The 25241-nt window shown below is 37.1% G+C and overlaps 1 protein-coding gene across 2 annotated transcripts in view; it reads right to left on the bottom strand.

Moving 5' to 3' along the window:
* LRBA (LPS responsive beige-like anchor protein) overlaps positions 1-25241 on the bottom strand; it is a 760266-nt gene that overhangs the window by 25519 nt on the left and 709506 nt on the right. For both annotated transcript variants that reach the window (XM_036887834.2, XM_057493634.1), the window contains 5 exons: positions 25003-25092; positions 19033-19210; positions 14628-14690; positions 9548-9703; positions 2438-2605 (listed from right to left, as the gene is read on the bottom strand). In XM_036887834.2, the coding sequence (XP_036743729.2) occupies positions 2438-2605; positions 9548-9703; positions 14628-14690; positions 19033-19210; positions 25003-25092 (655 nt within the window). The remainder of the gene's footprint in view (positions 1-2437; positions 2606-9547; positions 9704-14627; positions 14691-19032; positions 19211-25002; positions 25093-25241) is intronic.

Genomic DNA, 25241 nt, shown 5'->3' on the forward strand with positions numbered 1-25241 from the left:
TATTCTAATGTGTGGAAATTCTCCTATATGAAAAAGTGCCTATTTGTCTTTCTCACAGATTCACCCTTCAAAAGTAAAGCAAAATTAAATTGGGACATCAGACATTATAAAAGGGCCAGAAAGGACGAGGTTCACGTTGAGAAAGGTAATGTAATTTAGTCAAGATTACATTAGAGTTTCCTAAATTTTTCATTCAAGTGCTGTTGCGTTCTTTTATTTTTTTTTTCATTACCAGCATTACTAGGAGTTGATGTCCACCACATTGCAGACAATGAGGGAAGTATGGATGAAGTGCTTTATGAAAAATATAACATCATAATATATACTCTCATGCCAACAGGATGGTGTTTGGGAGGTGATTTATTTGCTCTAAGCATCTAGTGCTTCTGATAACACCTTCAGTCACTTACTATTGTTGTGCTTTCATTTTACAGACAAGACAGAAGGTCCACAACAAAGCTGAGAACTTAGATGTGCTGTACTCGAAACTCTAGGGTTTGGTCAATCCTACTTGACTCATTTTTTAAGAGAACATGCATGTAAAAACCATTTCTAGGGTGATTTATAAAGTATCTAAATGTATATATTTCTCCCTTCTGGAAAAGGTGAATATTTCTAGTTGTAAAATACACTTAAATTTCTGAAATGGAACAGTAATTATAAGCAAGTGTAGCTAATAAGCCTTTACCTACTTCTCAGAGTACACATTGGTAATGAATGTGGATAACATACAGAACCTGATGTGTCAGTAAATAAAAATCAAAACATTTTTTTCTTATGCTTGGATTGCTGTGTATGTGTGAAACATCTTATGTGATTTTAAGGCAAGAGAAAGTTCTTAAGCATTTTCAGGTAAGTAACAAAATGGTATATGTATCATCTGTCTCAAATCTAGGTTTGTCTGAGTTTAGTGGATCTTGATAACTGAATTTACAGAAACAGAATAAAACAAATTGAAAGTAGATGCTCATCCTAAAAGGCCAGAAAGGAAAAAGGAGCAGAAGGTTAAGTGTCCATACCGTGAAGTACTTTGCAAAAGAACGGGAAAAACAAAATCCCCGAAATTTACATGTTTTAAAACTTTATTGTAATTATACAGAAAACGGAGGTGTCTGTGTAAATATGTGAAATAAACACACATATACACTACTCTGCCCTTACAGACACACAGACTTAAGTTTGATCTGATCACAAAGACTGTTAATATCCATAGCAGCACCGCCTTGAAGTTATTTTTTGCATTCTACTTGTGTAGGGAATTACCCTGTTTTGATTAAAATATATATATTTGAGGATGGAACAAAAACTGTGTTTACCCAGCACACCAAACAAAATTCAGAAAAAGCAGAAACAGCTTTGATTAAATAGTTTGCATATACTTAAAAAAATTGTACTGGCTTTTGACTAAATTTTTTAAAGAGGTTTCACATTCATACAAATATTATACATTTAATAAGCTCAGCTTTAAGAAGTCAATCCCAAATATGATGGACTTAAACCTATTTAGACTGCGTCATAATTTGGGGCTGATTAGCAGATGTTACGTACCAGAGTATCCAGGTAATCAGGAACAACATGATCCTTCCTTAACCAAATACATTACAACTTGCTTTAAGAAACTGTAAATATTTAAGAGCAGCTAAAATGCTCTACCTTATGAAGTAAAAATCTAAGACTATTCTTGCTGAACTCATCAGTGTTGTCATAATCATTTTAATTAAATTCGCGTTTTTCAGGTGGTCCCTTTAATTGTTTTTTCCTACTTCTTAATGTGTTTTTCTAAAGCCATTTCTTTTCTGCAGCTGTGTGCGATTGGTTTTAATGGTAGCTGCTTCCTTTTTCGCCTTCTGTGAATTACAATTTTAAATGGTTACACATTTTTTTGTTTTACTGCCTTCAGCATAGTTTTTCATAAAGATGTTTAAGGCTGTTGGTGAACATTTTCATTTCCCTTCTGAGAAACCAAGAACCAATTTGAATATTTCTTATTGGCCTTTTATGATCTGTCCTATCTTTTAATATGTAAATGAAAGCATATGTTTTATAAAACTGGTTTTATTTCCATGAAATTATAATTTTTCTTTTGCTCTTTTAAAATATGAATTCAATAAGCAACATAGTGATTGCTCTTTTATATCTTATTGTTCATGAATGAAACACCTCTATTTTATTTGGTAATAGCCATTTCCAATGAAGAACTAGCATTTTCGGATCATAAGAATAACCTATAATATGAAATATGAGATTTCATGCTTGCTTTTGTATTATCAATGGTTACAAAATGTTAATAATAGGGCTATCTAGACCTTTCTTAAATTATAACTAAGAACTTGATTCAGTTTCACTTTCACCAGAATGAAAAAGGTAACTTTACTGCAAACTGTTGTCATACATCCATCACTTGTAAAAGTTTACTTATATAATAAATTGTACTTACCACCTGGATTATCTCCAATCCCACTGCTTTTTCCATTCCAGTACCAGAGCAGAAGGGTTGCATCACGTGAGCCTGAGAGGACGTAGCAATTTCCCCCAATATATGACTCAGAACGAGTGAGGCAAGTGACGACATCCCAATGGCCAAACACCACTTGGATCAATTTTCCTGGAACACAAAACAATTTTTTTCAATTGTTTTCTAAAAAATAGAAAAAAATTCCAGGAACCATTTAACTTACAAGATAATGAAGCGCATTAACTCAGATTCTGATAATTCCGATTTTACAGTAAAATTTGATTGGTCCAACCTAAAAATTTCCTTTGAATATTAAAAACAACAAAAAAATCAATTGAACAGTGATAATAGCATTTTTGAAGCATATGTTAAAAATATTCCAACAAATAATATTTGAGGACCATGACACTGTATCATTATACAGAGACTGATATAAATTACAAATGAATCATATCTACTGATGAAGGCAGGCCCAAGAAAACCCTTATTTGGAGCCATTTCATTAATTTCTTCAGCTACTCTTTATTGATTCAAAACAAATCAAAACTTACAAGCCTTTCTATAAATACTGTATAATTCAGACTTCATTAATACAAACCCACCTCTGAATTAGTAAATATTTAATGTGTTTCTTATTCTTCCATTTCTTTTCTCTTAAGTGATCTACACAAGGACAATGTAAGCCACTTTGGAGAGTTTCTTTTTTTCAAATCAGGATTTCAGGATTACATGAACTAAATTCTGATCAAAGGACTAATATATTGTGATTGCAATTTGAGCCAGGTCACTTTCTTTGTTTTAGTTGTCTGAATGATGAAAATTCCTTGGGGAGCGATGATGAAATTAAGTTCACTGCAGTTTATCTAGCTGAAATGACAAGGGGCAGGCAGGGGGGAACCCAGCAAACTTACTACACACCTAGGGCTTCAGACACAGGATGAGATATTCACAAAACTGTGTCAGAAAAAAAGTAAAACACCCCCCCACCTTTTAGAGTCTTTGTTTAAACAGCTACAGTATTTATAATTCACCCAAACTTGTCTAAAGAATTAAATATCTGTAGCAGCCCTTCCATTCCATCCCTGTAGTTTCTGGCTAGCATTTTCCTTTGACATATCTACTGAATCTACAGATGAATGTCATAGAATGTCTCCTTTAATATTCAGCATAAGTTTCTTTTTATTTTTTAGATAAGTGTTTTGGTGGGGTCATAAAAAGTATAATTCAAATGCTCAAGGAAAAAGACCACTAAGCTGAAAAAAATTTACATGCCTAAAAAGTTTCTGCGTTTAACTTGGAACACATCATAACCTATCCAAAAGCTTAAGGTCTCAAATAAGTATTGACATTTAAGTGTATTTAACTTTTTAAGATAATAAATAAAATTAAAACGTATTTACATAAAATTTTTAGAATTCTTGATTTTAATAAACCTAAAGGTTATTATAAAGACTGCACATTTAGAACTAAAATACTGAAATATGCTTTGTTTAAATCAGGCAGAAAGTCTCAGTATTTTTACTGTTGCACATAGCCTATTAGTAACTTTAAAATCAGATTCATTTAGATCTCAAATCGCACAATTAAAATTGTACATCTTTTTTCTCCTGTGAATAGACTTTAGTCAAAGCGGGTGTTTTAACTGCTAAATGTTAAAAATGTTCACTTCTGAATTTCCTCAATTTTTAAGTTTACATCAATGCATTTCGTTTAAAAAATTAGCTGTATCAAGGAATATGGTAAAGAATTCAAGACCTAGAATAAAAAATGGAAAGGAAAAAGAGCAAATTAAATATGGAAAAAAGTATAATAATTCTCACAGAATTTCTAATTTAAATGAAGAACAAAGTGGAGAGGTTTAGTGGTAAAATGGGTGGGGTTGGAGTAGAGGCAGGCCTTATAAAGGCTAAGACAAAAGAGTAGGTCGGGCATGCACTCTGACTGCTGCTGCACTGGGGAGGTCTCTCCCTGAGCTGTAAGGAGGTCTCAGCCTGGCCCTGGGAGGGTTCTTGACTCTGAATGAGGAAGAATTCTCAAGCAGGTCAGACGAATGTAGGTAAGGAAGGAATTCATTAAAGTGAGGGCAGTAGCGAAAGGCAGCAGCAGTGCCGGCAGCAGAGAGCAAGGGTGGGGGAGAAGGGAAGCTCACTGAACTCCTGCTCTACGTAGGTCAGATCCCTTGCCAACCCCTGAGGCCAGGGTCACCAGACGTCCAGTGTCTGCGTGATTCTGCACAGCATGGGAACTAAGCCACTACCACTCCAGGATTTGGGGGAGCCCCAGAGCATTGGCTGGAGGGAGATCATGTTCTGAGAACTTCCCAAAGGCAGAGAAAGGAGATTTTCGGGCAGGCTACTAGAGAGCATGATCGTGCAGCTCAGTTCTGTAGGGGTCACCCAGGCGGCAGGAACTGGCAAGCCCAAATTGGAGATCCCTGCAGCCCTTCCCTGCTTATCTGAAGTAGGACAGAGAGAGTGAAGACTTGTGCTCAAGCCTAGAAAACTGAATGAAAAAGCCAAGGAACAAAAAACGCTTACCACTGGAAGAGTGCAGAGACAAAACATGAAGTTGAGCAACGAAAAGTCTTTTGTTTAAGGCAAAGTACACGCTCAAAGAAAGGGGAATGCAGGCAACCTCAGAGAGGAGGCACGCTCAAGGGCTTAGGTTCCAGTCTTCTAAGGCTTTCAAGAATGGGGCAAAGGGTGGGCGGGGAGAGGAAGCGCAGGCTTGACATGTGCTCTCATGATGTCCATCTCCAGCGAGAGACATTATGTCACTATCCATAGTCTTTTCTCTAGATATTCTGGAAGATAAACTTAACACAAGGAATTTCTTGATCCTGTTCTTCTTTAAGGTAGTGGTTACCCTCAAGCAAGCGAACGTATCACTTCGGACTGCCTGCCCTGCCTTAAGATAGGGTTGGTTATTGGCTCATTACCACAAAATATGTTAGGAATCTGACCTCCTAATTCCCTGGTTTTTAAAATGGAATCTTAGCCTTAAGATGAAGTCCCTCCTGCTCTTCTTATACAGCATTTTTAATCATAAGCAGGAAAAATTAATCATAATGCTTGTCCCATGACCCACTATTAATTAGAAAAATGAAAGTTAAATCAGTGAGTTTTAACTACTGAAAAAAACTGAACATACTGCATTGTGATTATGTTTGAGCCCAGATCATGTAGGGTGACTCTGGCCTCAGCCTATACCTAAATGCTGAAGAGTAAAAACTACAGAAGCAATTTAAATATGTTATTGAGAGTAGGCTTATTTAAGATTTGATACCCATCAATTCAGTGGGTTGTAGGAGTGAGGATGAGTGAGTAACTATAACCAACCATGTACTGGAGGTACACGCAGCAGAGGGAATCCAAGTGCTTCCAGCAGGCTTGCAAAAGAGCAGCTGTTCACTTGGTAACGAGCTTCATTTCCAACTCATGTGAGGACAAAACGGAAAGACTTAGATGTACAAGTGGGACAGATGGAAATACATTGATAGAATTTTCCAATTAATTCTCACTAGTTAACATCACTCTGTATCTACAATGTTAGCGTCAGTCACTGTGGGTTCTTTTTAAACTGAAATTTCCTAGGCTTTTAATTTTTGCCCCCAAAGTTATCACAATTATTTTTAATTCAGCAAGCATTTACTGAGCACCTACTAAGTACCAAGCATTAGGCCTTAACACGTATATGGTGGTAAATAGACATGGCAAATAGATATGATTCCTGCCCTCATAGTATTTACTATCTAGTGGGGCAGAGAGACATTAAACAAGCACCAACAGAGTAGTGATACATATTGTAAAAGAAAAACAAAACTGAACAAGAGAATCAGTGAGAATAATAAGGTAGAACAAAGTTAGACTGGTATGATCGAAATGAGAGAGTGACATTTAAGTATTTACATCTGAAGGGTTTCATATTTTAATACACATTAATTTTATTCTCTATAATTTATACTTTGGGCTCAACTCTGGAAAACATATATTTTTTTTTAGGTTTACTTTTCCCTGTTGAGGCAGCCTTCCTCAGCAATATTTGTTATTGCTATAAGGTTGAGGTTCACTCCTCCTAAATCAATCACAGCATATATACCTGCTGCTCTTTTTGGTAAATTATTTTCTGATAATCTCGTAAGTGTTCCTCAACCTTTATTTTTTGTTTCCTTTAATACCAGTCCACCTCACCACAGACTAATATCAAATATTACCACAAGCACTAGAATATCCCTTTTTTGACAGAACAAATTTTCTAGTTAATGTTTTATTTGACAGTTGTGCTACAAATAAAAAAAATTCCAGCTCAGGACACTGCACCACTGAATCTAAAATGTGGCCTGAAAATAATTCCCACTGCCGAGGGAAGGTTTTATTGTTGCCTCTGCTGTTCTGGTTGTATCTCGAAAACATGATTTATGTTTAAAGAATTTCCTGTTACAACCATGTTTCTCTCTCCCGCCCCCTCAAATCTAATAAGAGAAGGATTTGGGGGGGGGGCTTATGTGCTAAAATATAATCAGATTTAACACTTGTGATAACTTTGCCATTATGTATTATTGATCATACAATTTTTCCATGCTTCTCTGCCAAACTTAGGAGAAAATATTTCACATTCCTATTATCATAAAAACACAAACATATATGTGACCTAACAAATTATCTTAAATAAAACTAGCATCAGAGCCTGTTTGTATACAAGATACTAAGAAAGACACTAGGACTATCATTTGAGGGTTTTTCACAACGTTTCTGGCAGGTGTAAATATTTTTATTGTACAAGCTAAGTTAGTCCCATGGCAATGAAGTTTAAAATAAGGCTGCTTCTTATGAACATGTTTTACACACACACACACACATAGAAAAAAGTGAAGTGGAAGGTTTTTAGAAAGAGGGAAAGGAATGTTGTCTAGTTAATGTTGTAATTTACAGCATTTTCCAAACTACCCGATTATTGACAGGTAACACCACTGTGAGATAACACGGTCTAAGCACAGAGAATGCTGCATTCAGAGCAGAAGAGCTGGCTCCAATGCCCAGTTTGATCACCACTATCTATGCAAATTTCAGCAAGTTACTTAATCTTTGTAACCCTCAGTTTCATTATCTGCAAAATGGGGATAAGGATACCTATTTTATTTCACAGGATTACTGTGAGGCTGAAACAGTATCATGTATGTGAAAGAATTCTGTAAATTCTGAAGAATTGTGATGAATGTAAGAATTATTTTAATTATTAGTATTATGTAAAAGTGAGGTAAGCTTTACAAACATTAATATTCAATGTCTTCTTAAAATGATATGGGATGTCAACAAACTTAAGAAACCTCAAATGCCAAACCAAAGATTGACATAATATGTGATTCCACTTACAAGACATTCCGGAAAAGGCAAAATTATAGAGATGAAGAATAAATCAATGGTTGGGAGGAGGCTGAGATGGGGGAAGAAATTGACTATAAAGGGACAGCGCTGGAACTTTTTAGGGTGACCGAGCCACTGCACACCTTTAATGTGGTGGTAGTAGGGGACTCTACACACTGCCCAAATGAACAGAACTGTAAGCCAGAAAGAATGAATTTTACTGTATGTAAATTTAATAGCAATAAAGTCTTAAACAACAAAAAACAACATACAACCTAAAAGAATATTGTGAGAGGATGTAACAATTTTAATCTAAAAGCTGATGCAAAAGAACATAATCTGAGGTTGTATAATGCTAAGGTTGTCATTACCATAATAGTCAAAAGGTTACAATTTAAATTTGATTATTAAATCAGAAAAAATTCATTATAATAATAAATATAGTTTAGGAAAACATCAATCCCCACATCATTTTTAAAGAATTCTAAAGGAGTAGGTTCAATAGTAATCAAACTCACAGACCTAAACATCTAGGAAAAGCTTAATTAATCAGAAAGACTTGTATTATGATGTTTTTTTTCCTCTGGTCCTACAGAATAAAGACGCAAATTATAAGAAAGCTAGACTATCAACTCCATAAAATGAAAAGTAAATATGATCATACCTAAAAACAACTTTTAGGGTTTATTCTACAAACAGTATGTATTCAACTATTTTCCCCTACCTTCTCATAGCTATTTTATAATACTGTCATTAACATTCACTTCAGATAAAGTCCTTGAATAACCAACAATTCAATTTTCAATATGCTATACTTACTAAAGCAGTAGCTCATATATTTAATAAAAATTATTAAAAAGACGAAAAGATGATTTACTGTAAAACATTTAATTAACTAGAAATTTCAATTAATAAGAATTTCCTATCCCTACCATATTTCATCACGATTATTTTAGTTGAAATATGTATTTCCACAGTACCTATCATGTTCTAATGCACTTCAGATGCATTCTAACTGCATTTCAGATGTTCAACTACATATTTACTTTATGTTTATTTCATTCTTTAACAGTTTCTAAAACACTTTAAAGAGACGCCATTACATTTTTCAGTGTTTCTCAATTTCCTATATGCAAAAATTTGTAAACATTTACAGGATTGGATCTCCTGTAATAATACTGAGTTGAGCATGCTTTGTCCCTTAAGGGGATGCATGCAAATGAGTACAGACTTAAACTTTTTTTATTTTAACAAGGGCTCCTGTCAGATGCTTTTCTTCATGATATGTAGCTTTCAGCAAGATTCTATGCAGAACTGGGTGGAAGAAAGACATCAATTCCCAAGAAATATACTTAATGAGAATTTCCAATAAGGAAAAAAATCCTGTGAATAATACAAAAGTGGAAAACTACACACACACACACACACGTGTGTGTGTGTGTGTGTGTGTGTGTGTGTGCACTTGCTATAAGATTATGCATATATATATGGTATTCATTCTATAAACATGAGGCTTGGGAGACAAACCTAGTATAAAAAACTGCCTCTGAAAAACATGTTGAAATTTACTATATAATAGATTTTTGCTTGAAATGGGAAAACAGTCTTGTCCTTATTTTACACATTTTACAATTGTGTAACTTTTGGAAAGAAGATGAGAAAGCATTCTAAGCCTCTCCATACTATTCGTAGTAAACTTTAGTTCACTGATGAAGAAAATAACAGGTACCTGTGTCTGTAGAATAGACGCGGAAACTCTTATCCCAGAAACCACAGATGAGGATGTAGCGGTTGTCTGAAGTGATGACAAAGCACTGGGAATGGACTTGAATACTTTGGTCTAAAAGGTCGGTGATTTGCCTCCTGTGCGTTCCTGCATTGCTGGCTGTGAGAATAGAGCAGGAAAAAAAAAACCCCCACTAAACTTACATGCACACAGAAACCTTAAAGTTTGTCATACTGGGGGCAGGGGGCGAGGGAAAAGAGGCGACACATTCTAGGATATTTGCTCTTTAATTCTAGATGTAATATTTGAAAAAACCAAATAGGAAAACATATCCAATTGTTGGAAGAATGTGGGAAGCGAAATTCAACATCTCAGTCACAAATTTAGCCTAGAGGAAAGAAATAATTAACATACTACAACTTAAAAACAGTATACAATTCTCAAAACATGCTATCTAGCTCTTGGCAGGACCAAACTAGATTATAATCTCCAGACTGTTATCACGTTGGGTTTGGGTTTCTGACAATCTCATTACATCTCTTGTCATGAGAATGGATTCGTGTTGTGACAATCTATTACCTTTAAGGTTTTGTCGCAAGGAAGACATATTAGAATTTAAATGTCATAGACTGAAATACTGTAGCATCTTGTACTACTTTGACTTTAACAGGTCTTTAATTTGACTAGATGTGAACTCCTACTTTCCCTATTTACAGCTGTACTTGCAAGTAAGGAAACGGGTAGAATGACTGTTTATTAAAGATACTTGTAATTGAAACAGTCAAAGCACAGTATCCTGCCACTATCTTACGCCTATGTAAGCCGTAAGAGGGTGGCAGTGTGTTTTCAAAGTGCTACAGAGCACCCGATACAGGTCAGGCAGAGTGACATCAAGCACACAGGAAGAGCAATAATCATCCAGAAGTCCTATCAAGCAAGTATGGCAAAGGAATTGTCACTGAGATGCCTTTTTTGCATTAGGAGACCAACCAAATGGAAAGCTCTGTTTCTAGTGATCTGAGGGTTATTTCACTACCAACTTTCCAGTACAAATAACAGTTCTTACACTGCTAAAGAAACTTGATTATATCAGAAATCAGAACAAACAGAGTAAATTTCTGCATCTGATCATGTTCTTTGTACCAGTGTTCAGTGTTCCGCGGGAAAAAGCACTATAAAGGCATTATTGATAAAAATTAAAAACAGAAAAATATTCACTGTATGCAGTAACTAAGCTAATATGGCATTTTAATAGAAGGCTCAAAAAGTAATACAGAAGAAAAAAATTTGTTCAAAATACTCTCCAGTGCTCTACTGGGAACCTCTGGAGATACAGGGGGGTAAGACAGTCCCTGCCCTTGTGGCACACACAACAGGGCAAACACATACATTTGAAATACTGCAAAATGCTGCTGGTGTCCGACTGCACAGCTTAACCATATGAGATCATTAGGTAACTATTTGATAATAGGCTTCATATACTTTGGGGGGATTAATAGGCTAGGAAGTGTTAGTGGTAGTAAAAAGGGCAGAATTTTGTTTGGGGCTCACTCCCCCACCTCCTTGCACACAAAGGGAAGTTGTTGGCAGAAGAGAAAAGCTTTTATGGGTAACACAGTGCATCATAATGAGATGTCAGTATCACACTGCAATAAAGCTGTGTGATACAATTTAGCTTTTTTTATTCTAATACACCTAGCAATGAAAAACAAGCATATGTGCTTTCTACACTAGTTACTACAGTACTTCATTCCACAGGACAATTGTTAAAATGTTTGTTTTTGTCAGTGTTTCTATGACTTTTGCTCCAACGATAGAAACTCTCACTGGTCTCTCCGTGGCATGATCTCTTGAGCGGACCTGGCTCGACAGATCTGGGCATGTACAGAATTTTGAACTGAGTGACCAAAAAGTACCCATGGGTAAAATAAAGGCAGATGCTCCTATAGCATTCAGATGAACTCTCTTCCAAGTAAGTGCTTTCTTGTAATTTAACAGAGCAATGACCGCCCCCCCAATCCATCCAGCCATCCGTCTGTCAGTCCACCATCCATCCATCTATCTATCTAATCGATATAACCTATCACAACTGCCTTTCCTTTATTTCATTGTTTTCTCCAGTGAATCTCCTGAGATTCAGTGCTGAAAGTATTTTTATTTAATGAAAATTAGGTGTATTTGTCTAGATAAGCAGTCTTCAAACTGGGGCGCTGGAGTATAAGATTTCCCAAGGGATACACAGACACAGATGGTTTTAAGGGAAACAATTTCTGGTTCAACTTCCATGTTCTCTTGTCTGAAGCAGATTTGCCTGAGAACTCTCCTGTGAGTTTTCCTTTCTTACTTTCCCTCTCACATCCTCTTCTTACACTAGATAAAAGAAAGGCATATTTGTCTCCTAACCAGCATCTTATTATGGTGCCTTACCTCAGGGTATAAAAATCTCTTGAGACCCAAATAATGGGCCGATTCAAAATACTGATGTGATACTGATGAAATGCCTAGGTATGAAATCGTCCTGAAGGGCAGGTGTTTTCTAATTCATTGCTTTTAATAAAATGGAAGGAGGATCTAGTCATGCTGTCAATTGATAGATCATTAAAAATAAGTTTCAATGATAGATTGTTAAAATGATCACTTAGTGATCATAAAATAAGTCTTAATAATATATCACTATATGAATTTTGTCATGTGACTTCAGAGTTCGTAGATTTGAGTGACACTGCTAAAACAAAACTCTTTCCTTCCTCACCTATTTTCTTATGTAAGTAATGCTCACCAGAGCTTCCATCAATAAAAAACAAGCAATAGGACAGAACTGTTGACAATCCTGTCTCATCAGCACCAAATAATGTTCTTCCATGAATGCATGAGCTAACTGGGGGGTGCCCCATCTGTTTCATTAAAGTTGTATTTCCAATGTTTGTTTTTTACACTTAATAATATTTATTAAAATTTATAATTTTAATAAGTGTGCATTAATAATTTTAATAATTCAATGTAGACTATTTTTTAAAAGCCTTATAGTCATAGGAAATTGTAACATTTAAATTTACACACACATTTCATTTTTCATATACATTTTTGTTGCTGAAAATATTAATAAGCAGTTTTCAAAAGTTAACATAAAATTGTGTAGGGAAGTAGAATAAAAATATAAATTCAAGATGAAAAAGGAATAATGTAAAATTTTCAACTAACAACTTTTTAATGCATTTTTTAAAACAAAATGATGAGTATCAATTCACTTTGATATTTAGATTCCATTGGATATATTTAAGATTTTATATACTATGCTAGAAATTATAACCTTTGCAATCACTTAAACTTGTGAAGGAAACTTTCAGATGTCAATGTAAAAATGTTTGAGAAGGTACATGGCTTTAAACAATTATTTTAGGGCATATAGGAGCAAATAGTCTGATGATCAGCAATCTAAAGCCGGGAAGAAAACTATGGTTTGTGCCTGATTTTATATATAAAGATTTATTGGAACACAGTAATGCTCATTTTTTTATATATTGCCTATGGCTGCTTTTGTGCCCAAACAGCAGACTGCATAGTTGTATGTGAGACCTTATGTCCTACAAAGCCTAAAATATTTACTATCTGGCCCTTTTACTGAACGTTTACTCATGACTCTGGTAAAGGGGTATGGTTGTTTAATTCATTTAATTAGACTTTATACTATAGAATATTCATTGTAAGGTTTTAAAGCAAACAATGGGTTTGTACTTTGGAAATAATGGTTTAAGTGATTTAGCATATGGGTTTTATTTTTCTAACATTTAAAATTTACCCAAGTGAGCATTTAACTTTTTAAAAATATATAGCAAATCATATCTACTGAAAGCAAAACAAGACTCAGTAAACAGAGAAGTATTTATCCTTCATATAGATAGCTACTTTTTAGATTTCTGTTTATATGTGGAGAAATGATAAAGTAAATTCATTTTGAGCTTAAGGTTATTTTAGTTCATTTACAAATGGTGGCCACCTAGCTCTTTATTACTGAAATGATTTTGAACATAAAAAAGGTGACACACACAAAGGGAACACCTTGGATTTTAAAATAACAAATCAGCTTACTCATGTGCTTTATTTTAAAACTTAAAAATTCTAATAACTTTACTGTACCAGGGAAATTTGACAACATTACAAGCCAAACTTCCATGTTGGTAGCATGCCCCTACAACTAGACAATTAAGTTTTTTAATTCTAAAAGTTATTGAGTAGCATCTTGAATATTATGGCTTAACATTCTTAGTGAAGCCACATTTGAAATCCCCTGAGGTTAAAAAATGCTAAGCTAGAGATTTCAACTAACCTACTCAAAACACACAGCATCGATTAGATATTCTAAGTCATCTGCTGCAGATGTTCACTTCATCCCAATGGCTCTTCCTGGTCTCCTCCCTTTTCTTTCTTTCTCCTCCTGAACAGATTTAACCTCCAATGGCAATTTATTGGGCTGTAGGACCCTAGGAAAATGAATACAAATATCTTAACACTGCCATTGGCTGGGCAATATATTTGGGCTTCGGAACTGCTCTGCGATCGCACATCAATCCCCTCAGACTGAACAGAGGGTCCAGGAAGAAAGGATTGATCTCCTTTAATGATGAAACCCTGGCACTGCAGTTTTATTTTTCACAACACAGTGCTGCTAAGAACCCCACTGTTATTATGAAAATTTCCCTAGCAAAGGAGCTCCATCACATTACCGGTACACCAATTCATCATAACGTGCCTCGCTCCTGCTCATCAACAAGTCTGAGTGATGAAAAGATCCAATATTATCCTGACAGTACTTCACGCGCATTCTCAATCACACATTATTACAGCATCCATATTAATTTTCAGTGACACGCGTCCTAGGCCTGTTCAAATTAGGCAAACCAACGAGGGGGAGTTGATGAAATACCAGCATAGCCACAGCTCATTGCATTCCAATTTGCATGCAAATGGTTTATCAGGAAAATTCCATTCCCAGCAACCAGCAAGTGAAAAACAACTGTAATCTACACTTCAGGGCCACCATACAGAGCTTAATGAATCGCAAAGAGAGAAAGAAGTGACAGACCTATGAGAGGATCGATTTCCACTGGCAGCTGGTATGGCTGGTCTTGTACAGCACCTTGATGAGCTGGAATTCACAAAAGATAAAGAAAAAATATTATTTTTCATATACTCAACTACATAAAAATATACAAGTCAAATCTTACATAGAATTGTTTCCCATCTCCCAATCTTTCATATACTTTTGTAAAATTTAAAGAAAAAAAAAAACCCAGGTGCTTTTATAGCTAGCTTATTAAACATTTATTTTAGATTAGTGCTGTTCTGAACATGTGCCATCAGCAGTGGCTCCAGTCCTAGGCCATAAGCTATAGCAGATGCTTGACTGGCAACCTCTGATGCTGCAACAAAACAAAATTAAGTGGTAAAGCGCGCTGAAAATAAAATGTGACAACCATCTGCTGACTGTAGCAAATACTATTTTTTTGTTACTTCTTAAAAAGGCAGTTTTGAATGCTGCAGCACAAAGGAGCCACAGAAATGTCAATTATGATGGGAAAGGGAAAGCTCTAAGTCAGGGCACATTTAATGTTTCATCCATCACTTAAAATCAATCAAATGAAAGTTTGAATAAAAATAAAGAAAGCTATCCACAGATAAATGTTTTAGTTAAATGCACTTGGCTGAAATTTTTTCTTAAAGATTGGATTGAGGTTTTTAAAAAAGGTTTTATTAATATTTAATATTTCCATGGTTTCAATTAAAAAATACTCTGAGAAGCAAATGAGTAACAAAAAATCAATCCATACTAAGAATAGTTTGTCCAGTTCTCAAAACGGTTCTGAAGACCCAGGCATACTTATTCTGTAATTGGAAAGAGAACTGCAGGGTGCTTACTTTCCCTGCGGAAGGCAGGAGGGCTGCAGGTAGACAGGAAGTGTACTAGGAAGCAGGAGCTGCCTCTGGCTGGCTGTGCAACCCTAGGCAGATCATCTACCTGAAAATGAAGGGTTTGCAATAGATGGTCTTCTCATTTTTGTAATTCTGGTAGTTAAATTCTGGGCCCTTTTCCAAAATGTTTTCCCCAAATGACTCAAGCATTCACCCTGGTCAGTATCTGTCTCTTACAGACCCATAATAAGCATTTAAACTACTGCTCAGTCGACATTAGACCTCTGCTTAATGCCAACATATTTTCGGAAATCTTTCTGACTGTCCTTGAGGGGCTGAAAAGAAAAATGGGGTACATTCCAGTGAACTCATGAGGCCATTTTTAAACTTATGTCATCATTTCCCGTTAGTAAAATGCAACTTTGCGAGGATGTTTTGAAGATCATTAATACTGACACAATATTAATTATAATACTAACACTAAAAAATCATAGGTGAGTATGTATAAAAAATTCAAGTAGCTGAAGAAAGGAAATCACATGACTCACTCTTTTTTACTGAAGGTATTATCTTTGCTGATTACTGGCTCTGCCAGGAAAGAAATCACAGGATACTTACAGGGGAATGATCAAGTAGACCTTAGTCTGATTCACCCAACAGTGTGCTTTACTTCCAGTAATACCACTGCTGATCAACACAAATAACTTGACAGTTTTTCTCTACTTCTTTGAAAATCTGGGATCACAGAAATGCTAAAATCAAACTGTCAGTGAGAGAGGATTAGGATGTTAATTATCTCTGGGCATGCCTCAAATCCCAGATCTACCACTGACCGCCTGTGTGACCTGGGCCAAGTTATGGAGCATCTCTGTTTCAGTTTCCCGGTCTGTAAAACGTGTTGGGTGGGTTTGGTGGAATGATATGAAATTACCAATATTTGACATTTTGATCTACAGAAATGGCATTTTGGCATACAGTTAAATATAGAACTTATATCCTAAAGATATTGAGGGGATTCAGTGAGTTAATACATGAAAAGGATTAAAACAGTATGTAGAATCCAGAAAATGCTCTATAAACATTTGCTGCTATTATTTAATTTTTTCGGAGGTTCTCCAAGGTCCTTTTAATGAAAAGGAAGGATAAAGATTTTTTTTTTCTAAATCAGGACTTAGACACAACTGAAAGAAATGGCAGGAGCAAGCTGTCTCATGGACAAGTTATGGAAATCACAGGTTCACAGGAAAGAGCCAGAATCTAAACTAAAAAAAAAAAATTGGTGTAACATGAATTTGATATTCATTGAAGAAAAACTGCTAGGGATACTTTAAATCAAGGCATACTGACAGGTAAAGGTAACACAAGATAGGATGGAAGATCATATTTATGTAAACACATCTGAAATAAGGCACAGATTTAATAAAATGGATGCTTAATACTTTAAGGTGTAGATGTCTCTCAGAATTGGAGAGATCGCATTGTGGAAACATAACCACTTGTGTATTCCTATATGCTAACGTTCTCTGTATTTATTTGGTGAAGAGAGGCCAGAGGGTGGGGATAAAAATCACTAGAGACACAAGGCACAGACACAAAGAAGGTTCGCTGGGGGGAATTACCGGCAAAGAGCTGGCAAAATATATTCAGTACCTCAAGCTCTTATCCGTCAGGAAGATGAGTTTGGCCTTGGAAGAGACAGATGCACTATACGCAGTGCTCCGGCAGAGGGATGCTGCCCAAAATTACTTTACATTTCTATAGAAAAATTGGAAGTAGGGAAAAGGACACTGACAACCAACTTCTAAGGAAGTAAGCCTTCTAGTCAGGGAAACGGGCTTCTCAAAACGGGAGTGTCAGGAGCTCAGTCACCAGCGCTCGGGCAGTGCGCCTGACCACTTGAGTAGCAGCTACAGACCTGGTGGCCCTTTGGCTCAGTCCACTGAGCTAACTCTGCACTCGGCTTAACTACCGATTGTGGGTGGAGAGTGGGCAAGGCTTTCTAGCACTTGAAAAAGTTTCTCTCTCTTCACATATGCTTCCAGGGTTTAAGCTGAAGTTGTCAGAGCTGCCAAGCACAGCATCAGTTGGAGTGGCCCTGATGTCACACACACACAGGCTTCTGCCAAGCTCTAAGGGTGTCTGCACACAGTAGGTGAATCCACTGGTGCATATAGGAAATATATCACCAGCATGGTTTTCTTCTAATGAGTGGTATTCAGAGAACCCAAAAATCACATTAGTTAAATCTTTAGTCCCAAAATATGAGTATGTCATTGACATACCCACTTACCTCTGTAAGACGAGTTCCCTTGAAGAACAGGAAATAAAAGAACCTACTAATAGAGAAATTATATACCTGCCTCAATTTTTACCTTCTCCACTTTTTCTGAAATCTGTTCTCTCATAAAATAGCTTTCATTTCATTTGTCTAATGGCCAAGAAAATGGCTATATTTAAATCGGTTCTGAAACCAGCCACAGATTCTTCATGATAGTACCATACTGAATGTAGTCAGTGCACCAAGTTTTTGTTTGAATGTCAGTTCAGTTCTGGTCCATTTGAAAGTTCTTGCATTTAAATTGGCATGAGCCCTTACTTAAGAATATATTTTGCAACCATTTCAGGTATTAAAATGAGCAGTGCTTTAGGCATACTTTACAGATTTAATGAAAATCTAACAGACTATTAAAATCTTTTAAAATTTCCTGCCTGAAACAATGGCTTGGAAAAAAAATCCCATAATCTCCAGGACTTTAAAGATTTTCCTTCTTAAAAATATGAATTTCAAACTAGTGGCCAAAAGAACAGTGCGAAATTGAGATCCCAACATTCCTGTTCTAATGAGAGGAATTAAATCACAGAGGGGTGATCATAAAATCTGAATCAGAAAACTTGGGTTCAAACCTGGCTCTGCCACTGACTGGCCATATGTGACACTGCATAAGGCAAGCTCCCTGGAGCTTGGTGTCTGCATTGGCAAAAGGTGGGGCTGGACGAGGTGAACTCTCATTCCTTCAAACTTTGATGCTTTATGATTCACATGGTTATTTTAGTATCTTGCTATTAGTTGTCCTAACTATTCAGTATTAATGGAAGAAAAGGATGGACTTAAGGGTTTGCAGTACCTTGGCTATATTTTAAGTGTCTCCCTTTTTTCTATCATCCACAACAAATACTATCATGTCATTCATGAAAAGGCACATGTAGACAATCAGAAGTGTTCACTGAGAAAATGAGTAAGTGGGAAAAAGAGGGACATTTAACAAATAAATAAATACCATTATGGACACAATATAGAATAGCATTATATTATAATATTGTATTAGAAATAATGTTTATCTCCAAGGAATAAAGACAAACAACCAGATGTCAAAGAACAGTTTAGGTTTTAACATTTGTATTCTATGCCTCAGGTGGGACTTCTTTATTAAAACTTTCAAACTATTAAACATTTCATTCAGGCTAATACTTGAGAATTAAAAGCTTAAATGCTGAGAAATATATTTAAGTGGATATTAGACTGTCTTTAGACAGCATTCAGCATTTACTATGACTCATAATGATGCTTCTTTACTTACCAGGAAGGCTGTGCCACTTGTTCACGGCAAAGAGCCGATTGGCAGTGACTGTGACAACAGCAGGAGTGCCCAGGCCAGGCTGGGTGTTGGCGGCCACGTGAGTGACAGGGGAGTTGGATGGGAACTTCAGGACCATGATGACATCCTGCTGGGCTTGGTCTGTGAACATCAGGGGACTCTGCAGGAGGAGATACTGTTGAGTGGGCGGGATAAGACCCAAATACACAAGAAGGAAAAGACAAAGAAAGGCAAGAGAGAGAGGGTGCAGGAGGAGAAGAGGAAGACCACGTTATGACAAGTTGCCAGTTGGCACACAGCGAGCAGAAAGGCTCACAGAAACAGCGATTTGGATATGCTTGTTTTTCATGTATGTCACTGAGTTGAATTTTTTGTTAATTGAAGTAGAATACATTAACATTTTTAAAATCCATAAATTTGATTAGTTTCCTTCCCCACCCTACTCCCATGAAGAACTAAAAGAATGATTTGATTTGGTCTGAATTGGCAAAGTATTGGGGATTGCAATTGCATAAACTATCCCAATTGCTATTATGTGTCAAGTACAAAAAAGGACAAGAAAAAAAGAATGAGAATAGGCAACAGGCGTGGAAGCAAGCCAAGGTGATTTCTAAGACCATCAAAAGTTGTGTTGAGTTAGCACGAAGACTTTGACAACTAAATAAAGAGATAATTAAAACAAATTATACAGCATGCATTATTACAGTAGAGAAATAACTTATGAACGTAATGCACACTTAATTATAAAGGTATTTCAAACAGATGCATAATTAAACGGACTTGTAAAAACAATGTATTTATATAGTATACCAAGTCATAAACACCGCCCTATTATAATGCAAATGCCACACTGCTTTCTGTTTGTAGCCAAGGATAAAGAGAAATACCTAGATGCCCCCCTTCTTTCTACTGGTAAAACAACCAAAGCTCCAAACTTTTGATTTCTTCTTTGAAAGGCAGAAAGTGTTTGAAAATGTTAAAGAAAAAACACAGTCTGTTCTAATAACTAGTAACAGAATAAATCTTGAAGACTACTAAGGAATTAGGACAATTCTACAGCTCATATGTCATAATCCAAGATGCATATAACACCACTCTGATTTATTGACTTTATTTATACTTACGGTAGAATGCTATCATACAGTAATTGCACTGTACATTTTCAGCAATTCTCTTCCACCATGTCTATTTTCTAATAGCTGATTAGTATCATTCAGAACTGAAACACTTTGATGAAGTGCTTCTGGCTGCTTTCCTACTGCCGTATTTCAAAACACCAGGTATATGTAAATGCGTAGGAACATATATTTAACACGTATTTATTCAGAACTGCTAATAAAAAATTAAATACATTTGCATTTTTATTATCAGTCCTTTTAAAAAAGTTATTAAGAGTACTTAGAAAAACATATTGCACTAAGAATTCCTATTTGCACTCTTTGCATAAAGGTGTAAATAAAGGCAACTAATAAGCTACCCAGACACCCTTCTGAGCAAGTGGCTAAAAGCCAATCAATATTATGAGTTAATCCTCCCTGGATGCTCATTCAATTAAAGGTGTCAGTAATGCCTCATCTGATGTGGCCTCAATTAAATCCAACTATCTGATGGTGTGAAAACACAGGGGGATACAGCAACAGCAGCAAAACCAGACGAATAGGCAGCCTTCGTGCGCCTGCTAATTACTACACCTGGTGTATATTATGGCTCGTGCACTTAACGCAGCACGAGGTGGCTTTAATTTCTGCTATATTCGCACGGGTGTGTATGTGTGGTGGGGTGCATTGATAGTTGACGGGGGAACTCATCTGAACGGTAGCAAAACAATAAATGAGTATTTGGACCTTTGATTTTTAAAACCTCTTATACCGATAGGTCTTCTCTGTCATACAAAGAACCTTTTATACAGTTTTAAAGAATTCTGTGGAATTGGGTAAAAATAAGAGACAATGAACAACAATAACAAACAAAATATCTACAAGCTAGCTTCGACCAAGTCTGGGAAAAGGAAATGAATGTCATTTTAGAGTTCTAAGCCTTATTTTTAAATTATGTAGTTTTTAAAAAATAATATTTACTAAAGCCAATTTATAAACTCTGAGAAATTCAGAGTACAACATACATCATAAAGTCTCACTGAAAGGAAGTTGATACATATTTCTAAGCTTAACAGCTCATACTGTAAATACATTTAGACTCAAATTGAATAATTCCAATGTTTATACTCTAAAAAACACAGAAAATCTCTAATGTGTAGGAAGAATGTCTTGTTTACATAGTGACCCTAGTGGGCCAACTCTTAGCCACATGGCAAGGACAAGCCATTTTCAGAGAAAGCCACAGACACCATATCTGGAACTGTCCATTGCATTCTTTTTTTATTTTGGTATCATTAATATACAATTACATGAGCAACACTGTGGTTACTAGACTCCCCCCATTATCAAGTCTCTACCACATACCCCATTACAGTCACTGTCCACCAGCATAGTAAGATGCTATACAGTCACTACTTGTCTTCTCTGTGCTATACAGCCTTCCCTGTGCACCCCCTATATTATGTGTGCTAATCATAATGCTCCTTATTCCCCTTCTCCCTCCCTTCCAACTCACCCCCGCAATCCCTTTCCCTTTGTCAATTGTTAGTCCCTTCTTGGGGTCTGTGAGTCTGCTGCTGTTTCGATCCTTTAGTTTTTGCTTTGTTCTTATGCTCCACATATGAGTGAAACCATTTGGTACTTGTCTTTCTCCGCCTGGCTTATTTCAATGAGTATAATACCCTCTAGCTCCATCCATGTTGTTGCAAATGGTAGGATTTGTTTTCTTCTTATAGCAGAATAATATTCCATTGTGTATATGTACCACATCTTCTTTATCCATTCATCTACTGATGGACACTTAGGTTGCTTCCATTTCTTGGCTATTGCAAATAGTATTGCGATAAACATAGGGGTGCATATGTCTTTTTGAATCTGGGATCCTGCATTCTTAGAGTAAATTCCTAGGAGTGGAATTCCTGAGTCAAATGGTATTTCTATTTTTAGTTTTTTGAGGAACCTTCATACTGCTCTCCACAATGGTTGAACTAGTTTACATTCCCCCCAGCAGTGTAGGAGGGATCCCCTTTCTCCGCATCCTTGCAGCATTTGTTGTCCCTTTTCTTTTCTATGTTGGCCACCCTAACTGTTGTGAGGTGATATCTCATTGTGGTTTTAATTTGCATCTCCCCGATAATTAGCAATGTGGAGCATCTTATCAAGTACCTGTTGGCCATCTGAATTTCTTCTTTGGAGAAGTGTCTGTTCATATCCTCTGCCCATTTTTTAATAGGGTTATTTGCTTTTTGGGTGTTGAGGTGTGTGAGTTCTTTATATATTTTGAATGTTAACCCCTTGTCAGATACGTCATTTACAAATATATTCTCCCACACTGTAGGATGCCTTTTTGTTCTGCTGATGGTGTCCTTTGCTGTACAGAAGCTTTTTAGCATGACGTAGTCCCGTCTGTTCACTTTTTATTTTGTTTCCCTTGTCCGAGGAGACGCATTCAGGAAAAAGTTGCTCATGTTTATATTCAAGAGATTTTTGCCTATGTTGTCTTCTAAGAGTTTTATGGTTTCATGACTTACATTCAGGTGTTTGATCCATTTTGAGTTCACTTTTGCGTATGGGGTTCGACAATGATCCAGTTTCATTCTCTTGCATGTAGCTGTCCAGTTTTTTCCACCGCATTCTTACAAGCTGTCCCTCCGATCTGTTCTACACAAAACATCTTGACCAGAGCAAGTAGCTGGAAACTCCCTTGAGAGCTGACTCAATCCGTTCACCAGGAAGGATGGAGTAAGGAGCACCGGAAGTAAGAAAGCACACCCAGCATACTGGGCTGTCCGATGGTGAGGGCAGCAGCTGTAGGGGGGCAGAACAACTCGCGAAACAGAGACAAGGAAAACAAACCTCATCACCTGGTCCTGGCTGCCTCTGGGAGCCAGGTCTGGGGCAGCAGCAGGAAGGTGCTAGGCAAATTCCACTCAGTTTTCCCAGATTAAGTGTACTCATCAACAACTGTGGCTTCTTTCTAACATACCTTTCTTTCTCACCACATATGCGTAAGATGAAAAACACAATTTGTACAAGTCTGGAAAGGAGTTCAAGTACTCAATTGAGAGGACAAAGGTCACAGGAAAGACGGATTCCCATCCTCCCATGAGCGTGTGCCTTCCTAGCCTTCCCACCCCTGGGACAGCAAAGCTGCTCTGCCTCAATGAACCACCAATCCTCTTGCCAGGAAGACAGGCGTGGCGGGTGGGACGTCCTCCCTGCCCAACGACCGAGGCTATGCGGTGACTCCGGTGGGCAGTCAAGGAGGAGGGGGGCCAGTGCGCCTGTGGGCAGCACCCTGGCAGCCTGAGCCTCACTGACGATCCACGACTCAAACTCATTCCAAATGCCAAATATAAGTCATTTCTACTATTTTTATAGCACCATTTGCCATTGTTGTTGCTAAATGTTTTCTCTTGGTGTAGCCTGCTCACTAAAGTTATCCTTTAAGTTTATTTAAATCTGATTTCAACTGTTTAAAAACACAGGAAAAGGTGACACAAATAATTTTTAAAAGGCTTATAGTTGATTCTGATGGCTGATTCTTGTAACTAAAGAAAGAAGGGAAAAACGTCTTGGAAGAAGAAAGATGATGACAACAATGGCAAAAGGGGAAAAGACAGAAAGAAGAAAGTGACAAGGGAAGAGAAAGAAAAAAGGAAGACGAGAGCCAGAGGCCGAGAGGGCCACGTCCCCCTCCCGGGCCCTCTGGGCTGCTGATCTCTCCTTCCGGGCTCTGTCAAAGTCCGACCATCTCTAAGCCACAACATGGAATCTGAATCTATCTTCAGTTACTCCTTATATTTATGGAATCGGATTTTACATTCCCTACTCCTGATTTAAAATAGCAATGAGCAAAGTGTTCTATTGAGGGACAATTCACGAAAAAAATTTAATACCTATTATATTAATACCTAATAGTCTGTTCTCTAAGAAATTATTTTTACCATGCAGTTCAATATTTGTTACAGTGCTGAACTTTTTTGTTGAATCATTAAAGAATTTCACTCCAACACTTCAGAAACTATCAAAGAAGAAAAGCCACGTGTTTTGCACCCTGAGTCTATTTCGCTACTCCCGATTCTGGGCTGGCCTCTGTCTCTCTGTGACCAGTGGAACACGGCATAAATGATGTAGGCATAATTCGAGAGCAAGCTTCCAGAAGTCTTGCTGAGTGTTCTCTCGGGCCACTGCTGCTACCACAGGAGTGGTCTGGGCTAACTTCCTGAATGAAGAAAGGCCACACGGGAAGAAGAGGTGTGGCCGTCTCAGTCCACCTCGAAGCCAGGCATGAGTGGGCCAGGTTGAGACAAGCGGAAGAAATGCTTAACTCTCAGAATCATGAGAAACATAAATCACTGTTTTATGCCACTAAGCTTTGGGTGGTTTCATACACCAAACCATCATTTTTTTTTTCTCTTTCAGGTCCTTGACCCTTAGTAACAATATCCTTTGTATCAAAATTAGTTTTAAAATTCCCTAACTGAGAAACATATTGGGATGTAAAGAATAAACTCAATAGCAACCCTAATCTAGAAACTCACAAGGATAAACCAGAAAACGTTATCAAGCCCATGTCTGGGGTCTTTATCCTACAGTGAGGCTACGTGACACTTGGGCCCTTTCGTTCTGCAGAACAAAACAGGACCTGATGCGATGCTAGAGTGCCAGAGCACAGCTGCTCTTCCCAAAGACTCCAGGACAGCAAGCAGTACTGTCTACTGGGTGTCAGCAGGTTCACATACATTGCACAGGAAGAACAGGCGCAGATATTGTGCAGAACTCAAGTGAAAGACTGTTAACAGTGTCAAGCACGTCAAAGGTCTCAAGAGAGGCAAGAAAAAGCAGCACTTACCACTTGCATGGCAGAGCCTCTGGGAGGATGGGGCTCTATGAGGAGTTGAGAAGGTGTCTGGCCAAAACTTCGGATTTGAGCTTCAACAGCCTGAAAAATGCATGGACAAGTTTGGGGGTTAAGAGGTGCCAATTACAGGCAATAGAACCACAACTGTCACCTGAAAATGTCGTTCTGTATTTCTGGCTTGTTTCATGTTGAAAATCAACTTTGTGTTTTCACAGCAGGGCAAGCACCTG

The sequence above is a fragment of the Manis pentadactyla genome, chromosome 1 (assembly GCF_030020395.1).
Source record: "Manis pentadactyla isolate mManPen7 chromosome 1, mManPen7.hap1, whole genome shotgun sequence".
Taxonomy (NCBI): domain Eukaryota; kingdom Metazoa; phylum Chordata; class Mammalia; order Pholidota; family Manidae; genus Manis; species Manis pentadactyla.